The 18612-nt window shown below is 44.3% G+C and overlaps 1 protein-coding gene across 1 annotated transcript in view; it reads right to left on the bottom strand.

The window, feature by feature from the left end:
* Window positions 1-18612, bottom strand: part of LOC309601488 (proprotein convertase subtilisin/kexin type 5-like) — a gene marked incomplete at both ends in the record, with an annotated part of 236784 nt that overhangs the window by 74532 nt on the left and 143640 nt on the right. The window contains one exon of the mRNA XM_082334513.1: window positions 17226-17438. Coding sequence (XP_082190639.1) covers window positions 17226-17438 — 213 coding nt within the window. The remainder of the gene's footprint in view (window positions 1-17225; window positions 17439-18612) is intronic.

The following is an 18612-nucleotide window of genomic DNA, read 5'->3' as shown; positions in this document are numbered from 1 at the left end:
ACTTTTTTTCCCGATTCTCTCCTCCATCCCACTGTGGGGGGGAGGGTGAGCGAGTGGCTATGTGGTGCTTAGTTGCCGACTGGGGTTAAACCACGACAATCTGGTACTGGCATAGTTTAATCAACATGAAATTAGCAGCCTAGGACACCTTGAGGAAAGTTAGGTAAAAGTTATAGCAGTCATCAGAATGTACTGCAATCCCTGCCATATGTGGAAGTCCAGCGGCTTTCAGAAAATGCACAGATTTATTAAAGAAAAAACTAGACACACCATAATAGTTTTGTATAAGCTACTTGCTCTGAAGATTTAAGGAGATGCCATTGCTGTACAGTCATTATTAAGGTTGTTCCATCAATATTCCCATAGTTTCATCTATTGGGAGGTTAATGACTCAGGTCAAAAATTTTCCTTAGCAGAGAACATGCTTACTCTTTCTGTTCTAAGCCTCTTATGTCCTGCTATTTCGTATGTCATGACTTGAGCCTTCTGAACTGATTGAACCACTTTTTACCTGCTGCTATAATTCCTCAAGATATGTTGATTTCTACCAAGCTGTGTCCCTAAAAGTGACAAGGGTTTAACAAAAATCTACCGTTCCTTACTGCATCCTTGGTGTATCTGTATTTACTCAAAATTGAAGGTGCCATGTTGTATCTTGATACTCTGTGTTTTAAGAACCGACAGGTTCAGAACAATGGTTCTGTTTTTTGTTTTTGTTTCAAGTTCTGCTTAAAGCAGAAGCTGGTCAGCAAGGCAGAAACATATCTTAAAAGAGAAAGAAATTCAGCAGATGACATGACATTGTTTTATGAAGGAAAGAAACAGGAGAAACAATAAGTACAGAGGTTATTTATAGAAGATGAGTAGTATAATAGGTTAATAAATTATATCTTTGAGCGATTATCATATGTGAATTCATTAGGGCTTTAAGAAATTATCTGAAAAAGGAAATCAAAGAAAAGATGATGCATTTGTGCAACATTTGGTAAATTCAAGGCCCATATAGATAGCTATAGCTAGGTGGTGCTTAACCTTTACTAGCTGTATGGTCCTGAGTGGGGAAATGATCTTCCAGCATTGTTCTATAGCATTCAAAAAAGCAGAGAAGAGAAAAATAGGAAAAAATACCTTCACAACTGTACATCATTGGTTATTACTGCTACACTCGCTCTGTTCTGAAAGATTACCTCCATAAAGTACATTTTTATGGTCTTTACCTAGCCTTCATTTGCCTTTGTTTCAGAGTGTGAGTTTCTATACCCGTGTCTGCACTTTGCAGCTGCTCTTGAAAACACCTAAAAATAATTCTAATTCTTTTCTCTAAGTGTGTATGTAAAAGGTATACATCCAACTGCATCTGTGAAATGTTTGTATGTTTTGGGCATGTATAATGCATTCAAAGGTTGGAAACAGTCCATAATGGGCAAACATTTAATGTAATACAGTTTGATGCAGCATAAAGTCAAGTACATTTTGAGTATGTTACCTGAGCAACAGACTGCAGTACTCATGTAAGATGCTAACATCAGTGTGTGTTTCACTGTAACCATTAGCCCAAATTGTTACAGACCAGGAGTTGTTTACTTTAGTCCAAAGTCAGTAAAAAAAATAAGCTCCATGTGGAAAACAGAGTTGTGTAGATGAAATTATGCAATCAGATAATTATGATTATACAAAAATAAAAATAAAAAAAAAACAGTCTAGAAAACATCCTAAAATTATGTTACATCCCATATTTATAATAAATAATTATAAAAGCATGTAGGAATGAAAAGGGAAAAAAAGTCTTCAGGCAGTTATAAAAGTGTGTGTGCTTCTATTGATCCATACTGAAGCCAAAACATTATTATAGGAATTTTTACTTGTGCCTTTCTAGTCCACAAAATGAGTGTCTAACATTTGGTGACTGGTTATCCACCTCATAATAAATTCTGCAAAAATTTGGATAGAAAAACACAAAAGAAAAAAAAAAGACATTAGAACTGGAGGAATGCAATGAAAAATAAGTAGTAACTGGAGAATCTGACATTATAAAATAGTGGCCATGCACTGTGCCTTAATGCTGTGATGATGCATTTCTTTGCCGTCTTTTATTTTTCTGGAGTTTATCAACTCTTTTAGAATATAAAAAACTCAGAGGACTAGAGGGTTTAAAGCCCTCCAGTTTTTCATGACACTAACATTATAGTCCAACCCACTTCAAACTGTCACCACTGAGTCTTTTCAGAAAGGGAACTTAAGGAGAAAAGAGTTTCAGAGTATTTCAATGCAAGCCCATCACAAACATATCTGGAATACCAGTAACTTATTGAGGCTTTCTAAAAGAGATATTCAGCACAAGAAAGAGTTTGTACACAAATAAGGAAAACGGCTATTCTTTTTTATCTAGAGAAATGTCTACAAAAAAGAAGAAAACTTCACATTCTTTGCAAAGTCTATGCTGCACGTTCTGTAAGAGTGGATATCAAGTTATGACAAAAAAGTTAGAATAGTCTTGAAGTTTACACAAGGTTATGTCCATTTTAGTAGGCTGTGCTGGAACATCTGCTCCTCTATTTTTGATAACACAGCTTCCTTTCTCAGCATGATTACATAACAAACATTGCATATGCATAAATACAGTGCATTAATACTAAGAACTTTTTTTTTTACTTAGCTTTAATTATAAATTACAGTGGAATCCAAGGGATTGAACTTGTAACATAAACTAAATGAGGTTTCCACCAACCCCTAACTAGCAAGAGACCTCTTTCTCTTCTAGTTAACAAAACTCCAAATTGTATGCCAAATATATTTTACAGGATATAGAAAATTATAGGATTAAAAGAATGTTATGGGTGCACCTTTATCCAGATCTGAAGTTTTGATGTAGTGAAATTCTGATCCTATTACTTTAGTGAGGTGTTGGTGGCATAAACAATGAGATACACTTGAAAAACTAGTTTATACACGATAACAAAGGCTGAAAGTTGGCAGAACTGCCATTAAATGTCAATATTAACCGCATAGTTGCCAAATCTGTTTCCAACTCTAACTACAGGTAATCTACAATTTTCTGAAATCCAAATGTCTTTGGTGATATTTTCATCGCTGCTGAGTGAGTAATAAATGATAACATAATTTTCATAGAATCATACAATCCTTTAGGTTGGAAAAGACCTTTAAGATCATCAAGTCCAACCATTAACCTAGCACTGCCAAGTCCGCCACTAAACCATGTCCCTAAGCACCACGTCTACCCTTCTTTTAAATACCTCCAGGGATGGGGACTCAACCACTTCCCTGGGCAGCCTGTTCCAGTGCCTGACTACCCTTTCGGTGAAGAAGTTTTTCCTAACATCCAACCTAAACCTCCCCTGGCTCAACTTGAGACCATTTCCTCTCGTCCTATCGCTTGTTACTAGGGAGAAGACACCGACCCCCACCTCGCTACAACCTCCTTTCAGGGAGTTGTAGAGAGCAATAAGGTCTCCCCTCAGCCTCCTCTTCTCCAAACTAAACAACCCCAGCTCCCTCAGCCGCTCCTCATAAGACTTGTTCTCTCGACCCTTCACCAGCTTCGTTGCCCTTCTTTGGACACGCTCCAGCACCTCAATGCCTTTCTTGTAGTGAGGGGCCCAAAACTGAACACACTATTCGAGGTGTAGCCTCACCAGTGCCGAGTACAGGGGCACTATCACCTCCCTGGTCCTGCTGGCCACACTATTTCTGATACAAGCCAGGACGGTATTGGCCTTCTTGGCCACCTGGGCACACCGTTGGCTCACGTTTCAAACTTCTAAAGGGACAGGAAGAATGGAGGTTTAGGTAGCCATTGTTATCTGTCCAAAAATATATTAGAGTTGACATCTATTTTTTGCATAACCCTTCTTTAGTTAAAGTTTCAAATATCTTCTAAGGTCTCTATTACACTGGAATATATCTGTAAATGGAAAAATGTGATATCTGCTGGAAAAAATTATATTAACAGCAATCATCAGAAATGCATTTTATTGCATTCTGGAGTAATGTTTAATGCAGTGCAAAAGATAGATACCTTTTTTTTAGAGCTTTTCACATATAAATGATCTTTAGTTATCCAGAGGATGAAAAATACTTTCCAAATTGGCACTAAGTTGGGATGTTGTTTGGGGAACATCTGAAAAAGGAGATACAAAAGAATTTACAGAAGTTTGGATATTAACAGTGGAGAAAGAGATTGCAGATGACAGCGATAAGTAACCTACACAGAGTTATTTCTGCTGAAATCCACTTTGTTTCCACAAATCAGGCAAGGAAGGGAAGAGGCCGGCATGGCTGAGCCATGACCTGTGGGTCAAACTAAAGGGCAAGAAGAGAATGCACAGGCAGTGGAAGAAGGGACTGGTATCTTGGGAAGAATACAGGGACACTAACCGGTTGTGTAAGGATGGGATCAGGAAGGCCAAGGCTCGGCTGGAGCTGAACCTGGCGAGGGACGCAAAGAATAATAAGAAGGGCTTCTACAGGCACGTCAACCAGAAAAGGAAAGTTAAAGAAAGCATACCCCCTCTGATGAGCAAAACTGGCAAACTGGTAACAACAGATGAGGAGAAGGCTGAGGTACTCAACAACTTCTTTGCCTCAGTCTTCACTGGCAACCTCTCTCCCCACACCTCTCGAGTGGATGGACCGCAAGACAGGGACTGGGGGAGCAAAGTCCCTCCCACTGTAAGAGAAGATCAGGTTTGAGACCACCTGAGGAACCTGAAAATACATAAGTCTATGGGTCCCGATGAGATGCATCCCAGAGTCCTGAGGGAATGGGCTGATGTAGTTGCCAAGCCACTCTCCATGATATTTGAAAAGTCATGGCAGTCAGGTGAAGTCCCTGAGGACTGGGAAAAGGGAACTATTGCAGCCATTTTTAAAAAGGGTAAAAAGGAGGACCCTGGGAACTACCGACCTGTCAGCCTCACCTCTGTGCCTGGGAAGATCATGGAACAGATCCTCCTAGAAGCTATGCTAAGGCACATGGAGGACAGGGAGGTGATTCGAGACAGCCAGCATGGCTTCACCGAGGGCAAGTCCTGCCTGACCAACCTAGTGGCCTTCTATGATGGAGTGACTGCATCGGTGGACGAGGGAAGAGCTACGGATGTCATCTATCTGGACTTCTGTAAGGCCTTTGACATGGTCCTCCACAATATCCTCCTCTCTAAATTGGAAGGATATGGATTTGATGGGTGGTCTGTTCGGTGGATAGCTAATTGGCTGGATGGTCGCATCCAGAGGGTAGTGGTCAATGGCTCGATGTCCAGATGGAGAACAGTGACGAGTGGTGTCCCTCCGGGGTCCGTACTGGGGCCAGTGCTGTTCAATATCTTCATCAGTGACATAGTGGGATCGAGTGCACCCTCAGCAAGTTTGCAGATGACACCAAGCTGAGCGGTGCAGTTGACACGCCTGAGGGACGGGATGCCATCCAGAGGGACCTGGACACGCTTGAGAAGTGGGCCTGTGTGAACCTCATGAGGTTCAACGAGGCCAAGTGCGAGGTCCTGCACCTGGGTCGGGGCAATCCCCGGTATCAATACAGGCTGGGGGATGAGGGGATTGAGAGCAGCCCTGCCGAGAAGGACTTGGGGGTACTGGTGGGTGAAAAGCTGGACATGAGCTGGCAATGTGCTCTCGCAGCCCAGAAAGCCAACCGTATCCTGGGCTGCATCAAAAGAAGCGTGGCCAGCAGGTCGAGGGAGGTGATTCTGCCCCTCTACTCTGCTCTCCTGAGACCCCACCTGGAGTACTGCGTCCAGCTCTGGGGTCCTCAGCACAGGAAGGACATGGACCTGTTGGAGCAGGTCCGGAGCAGGGCCACAAAAACGATCAGAGGGATGGAACACCTCTGCTATGAGGAAAGGCTGAGAGAGCTGGGGTTGTTCAGCCTGGAGAAGAGAAGGCTGCGAGGAGACCTTATTGCAGCCTTTCAATACTTAAAGGGGGCCTACAAGAAAGATAGTCTTTTTAGCAAGGTCTGCTGCGACAGGACAAGGGGTAATGGTTTTAAACTAAAGGAGGGTAGATTTAGACTAAACACAAGGAAAAAAATTTTCACGATGAGGGTGGTGAAACACTGGCACAGGTTGCCCAGAGGTGGTAGATGCCCCATCCTTGGAAACATCCAAGGACAGGCTGGATGGGGCTCTGAGCAACCTGATCTAGTGGTAGATGTCCCTGACCATTGGAGGGGGGTTGGGCTAGATACTTTTAAAGGTCCCTTCCATCCCAAAGCATTCTATGATTCTATGAAATTAGAAAAACTTTAGTTCTTTGGGGAGAAGAAAGAAGAGACTGCAGGTCTGTGGCAGCCTCTCAGTCATTTTCCCTCTAAGTTTAGACAGGGCTGACACATGCTTTAGGTAATTTATTGCAGAGCAGTTGATCTCCAAAGGAGTTCCTACAAATACATTTCATTTTTCACTTCAGTATCAGTAGTAACTGGAGAATCTGACATTATAAAGTAGTGGCCATGCACTGTCCCTTAATATCAGCTCTGTATTTCTGTACTACTACATATCAGAATCTCATATGACATCTAATTTTTTTCTCATTTACATGAGAATGAATTCATATAATTTTAATTGCAAATCCCTGTATTGGGTCTGGCTGGGATGGAATTAACTTTCCCCATAGCAGCCCTCATAGTGCTGTGCTTTGCAGTTGTAGCTAGAAAGGTGTTGATAACACACCAGTGTTTTGGCTACTGCTGAGCAGTGCTCCCACAGCATCAAGGCTGCCTCTCCAACCCGCCCCCTGCCCACAAAGGCCAGTAGGCTGGTGGTGGGCAAGAGGTTGGGAGGGGACACAGCTGGGACAGCTGACCCAAAGTGACCAAAGGGATATTCCATACCATATGACGTCGTGCTCATCAATAGAAGCTAAGAGAAAGGAGGATGAGCGGAGAGCATTCTCTATTAAGGCGTTTGTCTTCCTAAGCAAACTGCTATGTGTACTGAGGCCCTACTTCCCAGGAAGTGGCTGGATATCGCCTGCTGATGGGAAGCAGAGAATAAATCTTTTCACATTCCTTTTTTCTTCCGCATGTGGCCTTTTCTTTATTAAACTGCCTTTATCTTTACCCACAAGTTTTTCATCTTATTTTCTCCCCCTGTCCTGCTGAGGAGGGGGAGTGAGAGTGCGGCTTGGCGGGCACCTGGCGGCCAACCAAGGTTAACCCACCACAGTCCTTTGCGGCAGCCAACGTGGGGCACATTTTGAATTGAGTGTGCTATAGCTATAGTAGTTATTAAGTGGCAAGCTTCTGTGTGGGTCATGGAGTTTGCTGGCTGCATTGCTTATCTCTTTATTTTGCTGAGCTTGGTAACATTTCAATACAAACAATGGCTATTACTTTACCCTGGCATTGATGCCCTTACTGTCCTGGGGGAGCTATCTTGTGGAGATGATGAGGGAATACACCTCCCTCTTCCTATCCAGGATTGATGTGGGTGGTTTTATTGCGCAGGCTCCCAAGGTCCTTGTTCACCCTTGTGTGAGCTGTTTAATACTATTAATTAACACTGTCGGCTTGTTGTCAGGTTTGTGGAACCTGGTTTCATCCTGGCGTAAGAGGAGACAACTTTTGGGTGAGACAATACTTCAACGTGCCCTCAGGCAGCTGGTCCCTGGGTGGCAGGGTATGTGGAAGGATTTGGGCAGGCACCTAGGACGGTTATCACAGCCCATAGCCTGGGATTTTACACCTGAACAGGCAAGTAATCCTGGTAAACTGACACACCACCTGATAGAAGGGTGCCTTGCCTACCCCAGTGAAAATCAGCAGCTTCTAGCACTGTACTGGGGCTTGGCCTGTGCCTATTGAGCCACGGTTCAGTACTATCAGAGGACTGTGGTTAAGGCAGGGACCCAAAACACCTCTGAGAATGCCATGATTGAGACCAGGATACAAACTGCATCTAAGAACACGATAACTGAGACAGGGACCCAAACTACATCTGAGGACACTATGGTTGAGATAGGGACCGAAACCCCAACTACAGTAATTGCCCCAGTAGTGAAAAAGAAACACTGGACAAGGAGGTCAATGGGTCCATATCATCGATTAGTAAGGGAGGAGGAGGAAGGGTCTGATCAGGAAGCTGGTCCTTCAGCAAAGAAATGGGAGGAAGGAGTGAGAGAAATCACCCAAGAGGTGGAAACTACCCAGTCCCTGACCTCAAAAGAAATTCAAGACATGCAGAAAGATTACAGCTACCAGCCAGGTGCTGCTTGGCTGCTCCGATGCTGGGATAGGGGGGCCAACAGTCAGCAGTTGGAAGGTAAGGAAGCCCAACAGCTGGGATCCCTTGCTAGAAACTGGGGAATTTACAGAGGAATTGGAAAAGAGGCAGGTGTCTCTGGAGGCAACTCCCATCAAGTGTGAGGGCAAGATATCTGTTCAAGGGAGATCTTGTGAGTTACCAAGGAAAGCGGAGTACTGCTGAGGAAGGCAACCAGTACCTGAGAGAATTAGCGGTGCTGGAAGTCATCTGCGGTGATCTAGACAACGATGAGGTCTCCAAAGATCCGGATGATGTTCTGTGCATACGGGCCATGTGGAGGAAGGTGGTCCACAACACCCCAACAGCTTGGCAACAATTCCTGGCTCTAAAACTTTGAAGAAAATCTCTGTCCCTCCTCAACCCCATGGGCCAGTGCCTCAGTTGTGAAGGGTGCCCCACGGAGCCAGTCCCCTCCTGCCCCGGTCAGAGGGAAAGGGAGCACCAAGAGCATAGAACCATAGAATCGTTAAGGTTGGAAAGGACCTCTGAGATCATCGAGTCCAACCGTTAACCTAACTGCCTGGTCCACCTCTAAACCATGTCCCTAAGCACCACATCCACATGTTTTTGAATACTTCCAGGGACTGTGATTGCACCACTTCCCTGGGCAGTCTGTTCCAATGCCTAACCACTCTCTCCGTGAAGAAATTTTTCCTAATATCTAACCTAAATCTCCCCTGGCGCAACTTGAGACCATTTCCTCTTGTCCTATCACTTGTTACTAGGGAGAGGAGACCGATCCCCACCTAGCTACAGCCTCCTTTCAGGGAGTTGTAGAGAGCAATAAGGTCTCCCCTCAGCCTCCTCTTCTCCACACTAAACAACCCCAGCTCCCTCAGCCGCTCCTCATAAGACTTGGTCTCTCGACCCTTCACCAGCTTTGTTGCCCTTCTTTGGACACACTCCAGCACCTCGATGTCCTTCTTGTAGTGAGGAGCCCAAAACTGAACACAGTACTCGAGGTGCGGCCTCACCAGGGCCGAGCACAGGGGCACTATCACCTCCCTGGTCCTGCTGGCCACACTATTCCTGATACAGGCCAGGATGCCATTGGCCCTCTTGGCCACCTGAGCACACTGCTGGCTCATGTTCAGGCGGCTGTCAACCAACACCCCCAGGTCCTTTTCTGCCAGGCAGCTCTCCAGCCACTCCTCCCCCAGCCTGTAGCGTTGCATGGGGTTGTTGTGACCCAAGGGCAGGACCCGGCACTCAGCCTTGTTGAATCTCATGCAGTTGGCCTCGGCCCATCGATCCAGCCTGTCCAGGTCCCTCTGTAGGGCCTTCCTACCCTCCAGCTGATCAACACTTCCCCCCAACTTGGTGTCGTCTGCAAACTTACTGAGGGTGCACTCGATCCCCTCATCCAGATCATGGATAAAGATATTGAACAGGACCGGCCCCAATACTGAGCCCTGGGGAACACCACTCGTGACCGGTCGCCAACTGGATTTGACTCCATTCACCACCACCCTCTGGGCTCGGCCATCCAGCCAGTTTTTAACCCAGCGCAGAGTGCACTTATCCAAGCCGTGAGCAGCCAGCTTCTCCAGGAGAATGCTGTGGGAGACAGTGTCAAAGGCCTTACTAAAGTCCAGGTAGACAACATCCACAGCCTTCCCCTCATCCACTAAGAGGGTCACCTTGTCACAGAAGGAGACCAGGTTGGTCAAGCAGGACCTCCCTTTCATGAACCCATGCTGGCTGAGCCTGATCCCCTGGTTGTCTCGCATGTGCCGCGTGATGGCACTCAAGATGATCTGCTCCATGACCTTCCCCGGCACCGAGGTCAGGCTGACAGGCCTGTAGTTCCCTGGATCCTCCTTCCGACCCTTCTTGTAGAGGGGCGTCACATTTGCTAACTTCCAGTCATCTGGGACCTCCCCGGTTGACCAGGACTGCTGATAAATGATGGAAAGTGGCTTGGCGAGCTCCTCCGCCAGCTCCCTCAGTATCCTCGGGTGGATCCCATCTGGACCCATGGACTTGTGCGCATCCAGGTGGAGGAGCAGGTCAGTGACTGTCACCTCTTCAACAACTGGGGCTTCACTCTGCGTCCTATCTCCATCTCCCAGCTCAGGGGCCTGAAAACCCCGAGGATGAGCAGTCTGACTATTAAAGACTGAGGCAAAGAAGGCATTAAGTACCTCAGCCTTCTCCTCATCCTTTGTGGCGATGTTCCCCTCTGCATCCAACAAAGGATGGAGGTTCTCCTTGGCCCTCCTTTTGTCGCTGATACATTTGTAAAAACATGTTTTGTTATCCTTAACTGCAGTGGCCAGTTTAAGTTCTAGCTGGGCCTTCGCCTTTCTAATTTTCTCCCTGCATAACCTTGGCACAGACTACCTCAGGAGAAAGTACTTCAAGGACCCAAAGGGGTACTGATGGGCTTTTGGTGTAGCCACTATGAATACAGAGAAGATTAAAGAGCTATCTACCCTGCCTGGCCTCTTGGAAGATCCCTTCATTGTGAGCTTGCTGTGTTGCGAAGAACAGCAGAGTTTGTTTTCACGTGGAGGGGTGCCCAATACACCTAGAATCGACTGCCCCAGGGATAGAAGCACAGTCCTACCATTTGTCATGGACTAATTCAAACTGCACTGGAACAGGGTGATGCCCCTGAACATCTGCAATACATCTATGACATCATTGTGTAGGGCAACAAGGCAGAAGAACTGTTTGAGAAGGGAAGAAGAATAATCCAGATTCTTCTGAAAGCTGTTTTCGCCATAAAAAGAAGCAAGGTCAAGGGACCTGCACAGGAGATCCAGTTCTTGGGAGTAAAATGGCAGGACGGATGTTGTCATGTCCTATGGATGTGATCAATAAGATAGCAACTATGTCTCCACCAGCTAATGAGAAAGAAGCACAAACATTCCTAGGCCTTGTGGGATTCTGGAGAATGCATATTCCAGGTTATAGTCAGTTTGTGAGCCCTCTCTATCGAGTAACCCGAAAGAAGGACTATTTTGAGTGGGGCCATGAACAACAACAAGCCTTTGAGAAGATCAAACAGGAGATAGCTCGTGCAGTAGCTCTTGGGCCTGTCCGTACAGGACCAGCTGTGAAAAAAAGTGCTCTACACTGCAGCCAGGGAGCATGGTCTCACCTGGAGCTTCTGGCAGAAAACACCTGGAGAAACCCAAGGTCGTCCTCTAGGGTTTTGGAGCCAGGGAGATTGAGGATCAGAAGCCCACTACGCCCCAACTGAAAAAGAGATACTAGCAGCATACGAGGGGGTTTGAGACACTTCAGAAGTTGTTGGTACAGAAGCATGTCTCCTCTTGGCACCGCGATTGCCTGTGATGCACTGGATGTTCATAGGAAACATCCCCTCTACACATCACGCAACCGACGCTACATGGAGTAAGTGGGTAGTGTTGATCACGCAACGAACTCGACTGGGGAAACCCCAACCACCGAGGAATCCTGGAAGAGATCATGGACTGGCCAGAAGCATCGCCTGAGGAGGTGGCTCGTGCCCAAGAGGCACCACCATATAATGAGTTATCAGAAGATGAAAGGCATTATTCTCTGCTTACTGATGGATCCTATCATTTTGTAGGAAACCATCGGAAGTGGAAAGCTGCTGTGTGGAGTCCCACACGACAAGTCGTTGAAGCCACTGAAGGAGAAGGTGAGTCAAGTCAGTTTGCAGGAGTGAAAGCCATCCAACTAGCCCTAGATATTGCTGAATGAGAAAAGTGGCTAGTATTCTGTCTCAATACTGACTCCTGGATGGTGGCAAATGTCCTGTGGGGGTGGCTACAGCAGTGGAAGAAGACCAATTGGCAGCGCAGAGGCAAACCCATCTGGGCTGCTGCATTGTAGCAAGACATCGCTGCCCGTGTAGAAGACATCGCTCTAAAGGTACATCATGTAGATGCTCACATGCCCGAAAGCCGCGCCACCGAAGAACATAGAAACAATGAAAACAGGTAGACAAGGCTGTCAAAATTGAAGTGGCTCAGGTGGACCTGCACTGGGAGTGTAAGGGTGAGCTATTTGTATCTCGATGGGCCCACAAAACATCAGGACATCTAGGGAGAGATGCAACATACAGATGGGCTCGTGATCGAGGGGTGGACCTGACCATGGAGGCCATCACACAGGTCACCCATGAATGTGAAACATGTGCCGCAATCAAGCGTACCACACCACGCCAGTAGTCTCTCTGGAATAGAGCACGGTGGCTGGGTTTTCCATATGGCGAGGCCTGGCAAATTGACTATATTGGACCACTGCCACGAACCCACCAAGGCAAGCGCTACATACTCACCATGGTGGAAGCAACTACCGGGTGGCTAGAAACATACCCTGTAAACCATGCCACTGCCCGAAACACCATCTTAGGCCTTGAAAGGCAAATTTTGCGGCGACATGGTACCCCAGAAAGAACTGAATCAGACAATGGGAGACATTTCCAAAATAACCTCATAAACTTCTGGGCCAAGAAACATGGCATTGTATCACATCCCCTATCACCCACAAGCCTCTGGAATGACTGAAAGATATAATGGACTGTTAAAGACTATGTTGAGAGCGTTGGGCACTGGGGCATGGAAGCACTGGGATATAAATTTAGCAGAAGCCACTTGGCTGGTTAACACCAGTTCAAAGGAAACATCCCCTCTACACATCACGCAACCGACGCTACATGGAGTAAGTGGGTAGCACTGATCATGCAACAGCTTGAATAGGGAACACCAAATGCCCAGGAATCCTGGAAGAGGTCAAGTGACTGGACATCACCTGCTGATGGGAAGTAGAGAATAATTTTTTTTGTTTGTTTCCTTTGCTTCCGTGTTCGGCCTTTGCTTTTCTTTATTAAACGGCCTTTATCTTGACCCACGAGTTTTTTCATCTGATTTTCTCCTCCTGTCTCACTGAGGAGGGGAGTGATAGAGCGGCTTGGTGGGCACCTGGCAACCAGCCAAGCTTAACCCACCACAGATACATAATACATAGTTTAGCATGGCATAATTACTAGGTCTCAAAATATAAACATATATAAAAGAAAGAGCCTTGTTTCTAATCGAGCCTAGGAAGATTTAGTTCTTGGCCTTAATATTATTTAAAGATTTTATCAAAAGCCTGGAAGAAAACACCGGCAACTTCTGATAAATGTTGTTCTTGTAGAAACATTGGCAAAAGAGAAAGTGATGATGAGGGTAGGTCTGAATTGAGTACCAAATCAGTACTGCCAATTGTAAATGGCCCACTAAAGAGAACATACCTACTCTCGTATCTATCTTCAGAGCAACAACTCTGAAAAAGACTAGAAAGAGCCGTGAATGTGATTTGGGAGTCACGCAGTGATGAACACGTAACATGACAGTGAGGCTAACATCTCATTCAGCTTTAATGTATAGAGGAGAACTGAGCTGGCACTCACAGATGCACATTACCCTGTGTATCTGGCACTGATATCATTACTACTGCAATGGCGTGTCCAGTTCAGGTGCCCAAAGCCCATAAAATGGGAGAGGGTTAAGACAAAAACATGCCTTATATAGAATGATGCAAGGAGCTTGACTTTGTTTATCAAAGACGATTAACTGAACATTTGATCAGACTACATGGGCTAAGTGACAGAAGTCAGAAAACTAAAGTGCTCTTCACATGAGCAATAAAATGTGATAAGACCAAATGCCTAGAAATAGAAACTAGAAGAGCTCAGATAGCAAACGAGTGAAAAATTTTAATTGGAATGGGTAAACAATTTATCCTAGATTTTAGTGGACTTTCTGTCACTGGAAATTTTGAAAGCAAGATAAGGTGTGTTTGTAAAAATTATACTTGAGTTGACCATAACCGTGGGATTTGAAGGATTCAGGGAAGTCCTATAGACTGCATTAAGCAAGAGGTCAAACTGGAGAACCACAATCATCTCTGCTCACCTTACATTGTATTAGCCTTACTTAAACATGAAAAAGAAGTTAGTGAAGGTCTTTTAAAGGATAGCAGAGGAAATCATAGAATCATAGAATGGTTTGGGTTGGAAGGCACCTTTAAAGATCATCTAGTCTGACCATCCTGCCATGGGCAGGGACATCTTTCGCTAGATCAGGTTGCTCAAAACCTCATCCAACCTGACCTTGAACACTTCCCAATGATGGGGCATCCACAACTTCTCTGGGCAACCTGCTCCAGTGTCTCATGACCCTCATCATAAAAAATTTCTTCCTGATGTCCAATCTAAATCTACCATTTTTTAGTTAAAAACTGTTAGTCCTTCTCCTGTCACTACAGGCCTTGGTAAAAATCTCTCTCTGTCTTTCTTATAAGCCCCCTTTATATATTGAAAGGCCACAATAAGGGCTCCCCGGAGCCTTCTCAGACAACTGCACCACTGTCATCTGCTGTCATCTGCAAACTTGCTGAGGGTGCACTCAATCCCACTGTCTACGTCAGTGATGAAGATATTAAATAGTATTAGTCCCAGTATGGACCCTTGTGGGACACCACTCGTTACTGGTTTCCACTTGGACATTGAGCCATTGACTGCAGCTCTTTGCACATGGCCCCAAATTTTTAGCCACAAGCTCTCAACCTGTTCATCGCTGTTTTTCAAAGACAGCTGTGTGCAGTCAATCCATTTTTTTACATAGAGGGCAACTCTCCCACCTCTCCTTCCTTACCTGTCCCTTCTGAACAGTTTATAGCCATTGATTGCAGTGCTCCAGTCATGTGATTCTTACCAGCAAATTTCAGTGATAGTGATTAGATCATAGCTTTCTAGCTGCACAGTGGCTTCCAACTCCTCTTGTTTGTTACCCATACTGCGTGCATTGGTATAGAGGCACTTCAGTCAGGCTATTGACTGTGTCACTTTTTTAGAGTAACACGTCCTAATTCCTTTGAAGATTTTCACAGGTGTTTCCCTGTTGTTTCCTAATACATCAGCAGCCCCTGGCTCTTCTCCCTTGCTTAAAACTCCATCCCCTCCCCCCACAGAGTCTAGTTTAAAGGTCTCCTTATAAGTCTGGCCAGCTTGTTGGCAAAAACCCTCTTGCCCCACTTGGTCAGGTGAATCTCCTGACAGACCTGGCTTCTCAAAGGCAGATCCATGATCACAGAAGCCAAGAAATTTAATCAGAGAAGTGAGGACTGCTAGGAAATGGAGTAATTTTTTTCTTTGTTATTATTTACCAGGGAGAACAAGTAACACGCCAGGAGAGATAAAGACATAAGGTTTCTGTGGAGAGAAGCAAGCAAAAAACAGAAACATTACTGGAAAAAAGAGGTACTTCAGAACAAGTTGAAAATAAAAATTAGATCATATGAAAATAAGGAAGGTTCCAAGAAGGGATGGCCAGCATCCCAGAATCCTGAAAGACAAAGCAGACTATTAAAAAAAATAGCTGCAAGTATTTTTAACTTCTCTCTGACAGAAAAGGAGGTATCTACTATGGACCAGTGTCCTGGTTTCAGTTGGGACAGAGTTAATTTTCTTCCTAGTAGCTGGTATAGTGCTGTGTTTTGGATTTAGGATGAGAATAATGTTGATGATAACACACTGATGTTTTGGTTCTTGCTGAGCAGAGTTTACACTAGTCAAGGACTTTTCAGCTTCCCATGCTCTGCCAGGTGCACAAGAAGCTGGGAGGGGGCACAGCCAGGACAGCTGACCCAGACTGGCCAAAGGGCTATTCCATACCATATGACATCATGCTCAGCATATTAAGCTGGGGGAAGAAGAAGGAAGGGGGGGGGGGACGTCTGGAGTGATGGCGTTTGTCTTCCCAAGTAACCGTTACATGTGATGGAGCCCTGCTTCCCTGGGGATGGCTCAACACCTGCCTGCTGATGGGAAGGAGCGAATGAATTCCTTGCTTTGCTTTGCTTGCGTGTACGGCTTTTGCTTTACCTATTAAACTTTCTTTATCTCAACCCACGAGTTTCTCGCTTTTACTCTTCTGATTCTCTCCCCCATCCCACCAGTGGGGGGGAGTGACCGAGCGGCTGTGTGGGGTTTAGTTGCCGGCTGGGGTTAAACCACAACAACCTAAAACTAATATCAAACCCGTGTTTAAGAAGATAACATTTGGGGGGGGGGGGGGAAACACAAACCTAAATTTTCTGATCAGGAAGAAATGAAGATCTTCAGGTTATACACCAGAATAAATAAGCTTGGAAGAAGACCATGATCAACAAACCTGATTAATCCTAATACAAGAGTGTAAAAGGCTAAAAGGAATTATATATTGACTATTGAAACGCATATTAAATCCGCTCAGTTTGCAAAAGCAGATATACCATAGCATACAAATACTAATGGTATCAATAGATTATCAAACAGAATTAATAACAATTCCTGACTTTTCAGCCAACATGAGAACATAATGGAAAACGGATGCTGATTGTTTAGGAATGAGATGAGAAGCAATACAGGAAAGATGAGGTTAACCTTGCTTACAAAATATCAGCTACCAGGAACAGGTAGCAATATGAATAATACTGGATCCAAATAAACCTGAGAATACAGAGAGGTAGGCAGGAAAACTGCTTCTGAAATCATGTATGTGAAGTATGAAAACTAATGAAACAAATTAAAAAAAGGAAAGGAGGATATGCTCTGAAGCCTACTGTTTTGCTGGTAGTAGCAATAGGATCTTTGAAAGCATCGCTTAGAGCTGGCAGCAATTTGGTGAGCGGAAAAACCTAATATGAATTAGGCATATCTATATTGCATCAGACAGCAACATGCAGAGATACCCATGTTGGCTTCAAATTACTAGCTTTGGGACTGTGATGGTATGGTGATACCAACTTAGTAACACACCTGGGAAAACTAAACTTGTCCAAATATGAATTTCTTTCTAAAGCAGTCCATTCATTAGTGTAAATAAGCAATCTCTCCCTCCCCCAAAAGTTACTATACGAAATACAAACCCAACTACATAGAAATAATGAAAAAAACCATACTATTTTCCTGTCGTATGATTCCCCGCTGCTGTATGTTGTAGCTAGTGTGGATGCACATTCTTCCAGATACCATGGCTTCTTCCCACTTTCAGCTGTGCTGCTTATGGAAATAGTGTAGATGCTATTGGTGTAGCCATCACAGGAGCAATGGTCTCGACTCCTTCCACCATTTCCAGATGCCCAAACAAAGACTGAACCTAAACCTCTTCGTCCCTGTTTGAAAATGATACGAAAGATTTAATTAATAGTTGTTCTTATTCCCCTAACCTAAGTAAATAAATAGCTCTTCCCCCCCAAAAGACATTTGATGAGACAGAGACAATAAAACAAAAAGAGCTCTCTGAGAAGGATCTGAAATAAAAATGGATCTAGTAAAGTTCAGTCTGACACCAAAAAAAAAAAAATCAGAAAATGAGTGGCATGAACACAGCTTTAGAAACTACTTTTATGCAGCTTCTCTTTGTTGCTCAGCATCTAGCCTTACCAAGAAAGAAGTGCTGAAGACTCAGAGCAGGCATTAAAACATAATACCGGATTGAAAGAGGAAAAGAAGTAGCATACTTGCAACTAAAACCCTTTGTAATGCATGGTACCTTTTGTTTATTAGGGATCTCTCAGTTGTTTCTTCTTGGATTGTCTGGTGGTACTAGGTATCGTTTGGGCAGCATTATATACCGTGAACCACAGTGTCATGGTTTCACAGATATTATAAATCACAGAATATCTGAGGTGGGATGGGACGTCTGGAGGTCATGTAGTCCAACCCATCTAGTTAGTTATAAATGCTAAATGCACAACACAATATATAAGCAAAAATGGACAAAAAGAAAAAGTTCCTTATGATCATTAAGCACTAAAGTGTCAATTCAGCAAGATATTTTAAATAGATGAATAGTTGGGCAAGTTACTTAAGCATATTCATAATTTCAAATGAGGACTTACAATATGTAACCTCGCCTTGATATTTTCTTAATATACCAAAGTTAAGTAGTGTCCAAATGAATCAAAACATATTTTTGGTGGTGCTAGTACTCTTAAATAGGCATTGATATAAAAACTGAAGCTGATCAGCAACCTATATTACTGATATATCGGAATTGGGAATTGCTGATATTAGGGAATTGTGATTGGGGTTTTCTTACAAATATTTACACATTACATGCAAATGAATTAAATTCAGATACATGCAACTGCATAGTCTGTATTAATTATCAACACTCACTATCTGGAAGCACTCTACGGTTCAGATGGAAAGATTGGCCAAAGGACTACCCTTTTCTTTGATTATGCCAAATTACATCACCTTTTCTTCTATGACATTCTCTCATAGCAATGGAACATCCCCCTAAGTAACAATTAAGCTAACAGTCTCATTTATACCTCATTT

This window comes from Platalea leucorodia, assembly GCF_965183815.1.
Source record: "Platalea leucorodia genome assembly, chromosome: W".
NCBI lineage: Eukaryota > Metazoa > Chordata > Aves > Pelecaniformes > Threskiornithidae > Platalea > Platalea leucorodia.
This window is presented reverse-complemented; position numbering and strand designations above follow the sequence as displayed.